At 33.1% G+C, this 6,239-nt stretch overlaps 1 protein-coding gene across 1 annotated transcript; it reads right to left on the bottom strand.

Annotated features, from left to right (window-relative positions):
• Window positions 1–1,947: 1,947 nt before the first annotated feature.
• On the bottom strand, window positions 1,948–5,622 carry LOC107642617 (uncharacterized). The gene is made up of 5 exons (XM_016346026.3): window positions 5,309–5,622; window positions 4,993–5,054; window positions 3,272–3,362; window positions 2,866–2,968; window positions 1,948–2,778 (listed from the first exon to the last, which is right to left on the bottom strand). The coding sequence occupies exons 1-5, from the start codon at window positions 5,443–5,445 to the stop codon at window positions 2,083–2,085; spliced, it is 1,089 nt and encodes a 362-aa protein (XP_016201512.1). The 5' UTR covers window positions 5,446–5,622; the 3' UTR covers window positions 1,948–2,082.
• Between the last annotated feature and the right edge of the window lie 617 nt (window positions 5,623–6,239).

Genomic DNA, 6,239 nt, shown 5'->3' with positions numbered 1-6,239 from the left:
TTTTAAGTGTACCGAAAACATCGGTGTTCCAATTATTTTAACCGTTGATCTGAATTATAAAAAATATATATAATATATATTAATTGAAATCAACGGTTAAAACTACTGGAACACCGGTGTTTCCTGGTACACTTGAAAATTTTCCTAATTTATATAGCTTATAGCATGTAAAAGATGTTTTAAATTAAGCAATCAATTATATATATCCTTTGGGTGACTACATTAGTTACGAGATTAGATTGCCATTCACAATTTTTTGGATTGCTGTGTCAAACTCAAACCATGTGGCCCTGCACTTGACAGGCAAAGGTGACTAGTGAATTTTTTTTTCTTAAATTATTTTATTTTCTATGTAATTATCACCCCCCCTTCCCTTCTTTCTTTTGGTTTAATGTGAAAGCTAAACTAATGGCTGTGTTTTGTTTGACCAGATAATAGTGTCAGCATCAATCACAGTCCTAACACACTAAGACTTTACAAATCACAATTATAGAGAAGCCATGATTCATATATGAACAAGACCCCACGATTCTTGGCTGCACCATACACATGGGACTGACATGTTCATCAAAAGAGGAATATTTATATATTAACCAAACCATGATGCTCTCTCTACTGAATCCCAACTCTTATTATCAAAGCCATACTTTTAATTAATACCCTCTTGGGAAAACACCATTTCCATGTGATATGCTTAACTTTTCCTCCATCATTATCGATTTATCACCAACATAATCATAGTTTTGTGGAAGCAAGTAAGATGCAAAGTCCTAGAGAGGGGTGGAAATTGATTTTTTTAATTAGATTTATTTATATGTATTTTTGAATCTAAGAATTAAATAATGTGATTGGAAGGGTGACTACTTATGTATGTTATTTTTGCACCACACATATTACCTATGTTCAAAAGTAAAATAAAGCATATATTATGTCAATTACGTGATGAACACTTAATTCCCACTTTGATAGGCTCCTTTACTTTCTTTTTTGTGTAGGTTGATGAATCAAAGTCTTATGAGAGAATCATTATCATCACAAGTTAAAGGGGATAGAGAAGCATTGAGCATGATGAATAGATTAATTAGCAAAAACTACAAAGTTGACATTGAAATGAGTATAGCCATTGAAACTTATTAATAACATTGAGATTTGAGTCTATTGAAAGCCTTGCTTTAAGGGGAAAATGGGTTACATTAACAAGAAAGTTTATGCCACCTCTCAAGAAACCTAACAAAAACTTGTAAACATTTGTTTGGCTGCGGGAAAATGATATCTTCTCCTAATCACAATAGCGATGGATGAATAATAATTAATCATATTAAAACTCATAACTCTTAAGTGAAACACACAAAACTTGATGGTTGCTTAAGATTCTATGTATATAATTAAATCTTCAAGAAGAAACATAAAGACCTGCCTAATCCTATCTAAATTTCCATTTTTGAGGTAATTGACAACAGTTCAAATCAATTGATGAAGTCTTTGATTCAAAGATAAATTGTAAATAGGATTATCAACTTCAATAGGTAGTTGAAACACAAATTTCAAGTGAATCAAATTAATATGCTAATGTAAACTATAATCTGTTTATCAGTTGTTAAACCACTAAGCGTTAAGTGACTCATGCATGCTGTTTTATTAAGCATTTTATCACCAAAATATTCTTCTCTTTAGTTATATCAGTTGGAAGTTGGATGCTTATTGTTGCCGGAATAATAATTTATTAATTAATGAAAATGATATCAAGGGAAAGAATATATACGATTTGGTTTCTTCACTGATAAGGTGGTGCATAGTGCAATAAATTTATATGGCAGGAATATGTACCTGTATAGTTCTTTTTCTTTTTGGTCAATGGCTCTGATATTCCATAGAAATGTGAGGAATGCGTAACTATCAATTGTCATTCATCTCATAAACACATTAGTGGATAAGAATAACTTGCACAAAATATAGCAAGAACAATTATATATAAATAAATATTGCTGTCTGATACAAAATGTGGAAGCTGCATTCTGTCATTGTATAATCAAGACTCACTAAAACAACAGAACATATAAATTTATATTGATATCAAGAACCTCATAACTCTAAATACTCAAGGGAAGAAAAATGATTGTCGATGGTGTTTAGAGTTTCTTGATCAATGTCAGTAGTTCCAACCAATTTTGGTAAAGAATATTCCAATTCTTCTCCTGATGTTGAATCACCTTGATCAATTTCTTTTCCATCTGTCTCGTTGTCTTGAGGTTGAGGATCTACTATGCTGGAGCCCCCATCCAAATTGAAGAGTTGGGACTTTATCTCCAAGCATGACTTCAAATCCTCCTCACTTCGGGCCTTGTTAATTTTATCAATAAGATCGCTTATAGCAGACAACCTTTCAGTCCTCAAACTTTTCGCTGCTCCTGAAGTGTTATTGGGATCTTCACTAAGTGCTTCAGTGGCGGCACCACTGACTGCAGACATCTTAAGCTTCTTTAGTCCCCTGTCTACAATTTGTTGCATTCTCATTCTCGCAGCGTCACTTCCCACGGAGTTGGATCGTATTTGCAATTTTAGCTTTGTTATCATTAGATCATTGTATGCCTCCATTGACGAAGTGTTTGACTCCGACTCAGAAGACACATTGTCTTCCATAGACTTAACTGCCAATACTTCCTCTAGTAGATCTATATTCTGCATGTATCTGTCAAATGTTTCATTTTCCAGTTCAATATTTCGTTCCTTGTATTCCTTTAACTTTGAAAATCTCCATTCATTTATAGCTGCAGCATCCTGCAATAACTCTTGACACTTTCACTTTCACGAAAAATGATATTCAAAAAATCACTTTAAACAACCATTGTTTGCGTATATCTTTACCTTTCTAGTTAGTGGTTTCCTTGAGCGAAATGAAATGTTCAAATTATTGAACTGGGCAAAACTGTTGGAAAGTTGTCTAAGTGATGCAACTCTACTTGCCGTTCTGAAATACATGACTAAAGATTAATGACTATTTGACGTAATACTTTTACAGTTTTAGATGAGACAAAACACGAATAAACAATTGTTCACTACAGAGTTCACCCCTGTTTCTAGAAGGAAACAGCAGACCTATTGTTAGAGCATAAAAATCCTGCATCTGTTTGTCAAAAAATAGACTTTAAAAAACATTTTGTTTGTTCCTTCTAGTTTTAAGTTTTTAAGTTTGAAAGAATAAAACTGTGAGATGATCAGATGAACAAGATCAAAATGTGGAATGATTATCCTCGAAACTTATATAACTCACGATGATTGAGATGGCTCTACAGATTGCTGCTCAATTGGAGCAGCACTGGAAGATGGTGCCTTGTCAGGCAAAGTTGTACTTGTCTTCAAAACTGCATTCACCATAAGACACATAATATGGGGCTTAGAATGGAGTAAAAAGATGTTAGAATCTTCACATTATGGACAAATTTAAGAAAATTAATAGAATTATACATAGATAATCTCAAAGTTATCAAATGAAAAACGCATTTATGCAACTAGTTTTGTCCTTCTTCTCAGCTTTTCAAGTAGTGGAAAAGAGTTTTTATTAATGATGCAACTGGTTAGTAGTACTCGCACAAAATCAAACAAAGAACTTAACATGAAACTCATTGAACAATATTTTTGTAATTAAGTTATTCTATCATATTTAACATATATACTAGAAAGAAATCACCACCAAAGATGTGATTAAAATTTTCCGTTTTTCCTTTGTCTTGTAGAAAAATAACTTCTTGTTAATTGTTTAATTCAACTTTAGAAATTGTATGTATTGTACAACTTAGTTAATAACTTAATATAAAACTATTATAGTTAAACAACAACAGCAACAACAACAATATTTTTTTTTTCAAATAAAAAAAAAACAAATATATGTCAATCATATGTTTGCATTGGGATTTATGACAAGATAATATGACATTGCCTAATCCATGTAACTTATCTCACCAAGTGAAACAAGGCTTAGATATTTGATATGTTCCACTGATATCATCTCCCAAAAGAAGACCGACCTCACCAATAGCAGGAATTGAAAAGGAAAGGAAGAATAATAAATCTTTTACTCTCCACCAAAACATACATGCATTTGCATTGTTTCTCAAATACTCATTTAAGTCATGGTTTCCCTAGGAAATGAAATTGGAAACCTATCTCCTAATAGCATAAACAAGTGACAGGAACTTCTAAGGTTTCTGAACTAGCTAGACTAGTCCAAAAAATTTTAACAGGAGAGCTTCTTTGCTAGAGCAGAACTGTAAGGCTTCCATTTGACCACTTCTACGTTTAATATGTTAACAGTGAAGGATCTTAGGATGTCAATAAACTTCACTCTTTCGAATTGAACATCAAACCTAGTACGGATGGACATATGATAGAATAGAATATTACTAGTACAAGAAATCAATGCCCAAACCCGAACATAGCAATTCTTTTTGTCCCCAATTGTTGGGCCTCTGAATAGGATAATTGAATTCCTAATGTGTATTTTACTATTTACTATATTCTTTTCTTCTATTTATTGAACAATTTCTTCTAGACTGCTTCTACATGAGCACTACTAATACTGGCAAGTTTTCAAGAACTCTAATGTCTGCAAATTGCTATGCTCGAAACAAAATATGGAGTAATATTTTAATATCACTCAACTAGAAAGTTTTGCGAAGGGAGAAACTATTGTATCTATTTAGCTGGAATCCTTAAGTTAGAAACTAACCTGTGGTCTAACCGAGGATAAATAGTGAATGAACTAAGCCAAATATATGCTCCTTTTAAGTAGCTTAAGAGCATATGAATTCTAGGGCTCACAACATAGCGATTGAACTTCATTAAAGCATCAATTTTTTTTAACCTCAAAATCATGAGCTAACAATGTGTACACAAATAAAAGGAAGCTCTCAGCACACAAAAAATCAAAGGAAAACGGATACAAAAAATATATTCAAGAAAATCACGAAATCAGTGTTTGAAAAGTTAGCAGACCGTGAATATGGCAGGGATTTTGATTCCTTGAACAGCAACTCTTGCATGATTCGAACGGACACCTGCAATATTTGATTTAACACAAAAATCAAAATCAATACAAATATGAAACACGAGATGCAGTACATGGTAGAAACCCTTTTGTAATTCCCAAAAAGTAACTAAATTTCAGTTTTTTAAATAATTTTCATTAACCTATTAGAAGAGCATACATCATCAAGAACAACAACAAAATTTGAGAGCCATATTTCCGAAAAGCGAGAATAAGAAATCAATAAACAAAGAAGATGATAGGAAGAAAGGAGGGAGAAGGAACCTAGAGCGAGCAACATTGCCGCACTGCTTGCACTTTGGCTTGTTCTGACCACGTTGCGATTTTGGAGGGTTTGCTCCACCGCTCAACGACACTGCCTTCTGGTTGTTGTTGTTCGGCGCCGGCGAAAGCGCCGCCATAGCTTGCCGCACTTCGTTATTCGAGTTCCGATTCGATGGAACCACGCGGATTTCAGGCTTTCAGCTCAAGAAGCGCCACTGCTCAAGTCCCGAGCTTTTTCTTTCTTCTTTTTTTTTTCTCTCTCTTTTTTCCCGACGACTTTTCTTCGGCGTAATTTCCTTAATTTTGATTAATACGGTAGAAATTTCCTTTTTTTCTTTTGATAAAGAATACGGTAGAAATTTTTATTGGGCTGAGCCTGATTCAAAATTCGGCCCAACTTCTTGAAGATAGATTGGTATTATTTATTGGTCCATAATTTTGAGCCCATTCATTCTTTTCTGCCTGGCTGGACTTTGAAGAACGGTGGAGATCCATGCCCTAGAAAAAAGAACGGTGGAGATTGTCCTGAAAAATAAAAACAATCAGTATTTTGGTCCAAGAAAAGTTCACCAATTAAAATAAAGTTATAGCCAGGTCCAAAAAAAAAAAAAAGGGTATTGCTAGTAGCTATTATATGATCATTTTTCAAAAATAATTATAATTAATGAACCTAATACCAAAAAGAAAAATTATTATATTAATGAACCTAATACCAATATATATATATTGGTATTAGTATATATACAGGTTCGTATTATATAGACTCCAAGTTTTGTGGTGCTAACTGCTAAACAAGTCAAACCTTTTATCATTGTTTTTATTGGTCTTTTTTTTTTTTTTTCCATGGTCTTGGATTTGTGTTTTCAGTGTTGGTGTCTGGACCAAGGCACCTAGTCTTAAACGAAAAATTGGATTTTTGACACTAATTCTT

Source organism: Arachis ipaensis, chromosome B5 (genome assembly GCF_059453495.1).
Source record: "Arachis ipaensis isolate K30076 ecotype BB chromosome B5, ASM5945349v1, whole genome shotgun sequence".
Taxonomy (NCBI): Eukaryota; Viridiplantae; Streptophyta; class Magnoliopsida; order Fabales; family Fabaceae; genus Arachis; species Arachis ipaensis.
This window is presented reverse-complemented; position numbering and strand designations above follow the sequence as displayed.

Coding starts and splice junctions, on each gene's coding strand:
- LOC107642617 (XM_016346026.3), bottom strand. CDS start 5,445: ATGGCGGCGCTTTCGCCGGCGCCGAACAACAACAACCAGAAGGCAGTG. Junction 2,969..3,271: donor GTAGAGCCATCTCAATCATC/GTGAGTTATATA, acceptor CATGTATTTCAG/AACGGCAAGTAGAGTTGCAT. Junction 2,779..2,865: donor GGAAACCACTAACTAGAAAG/GTAAAGATATAC, acceptor GAGTTATTGCAG/GATGCTGCAGCTATAAATGA.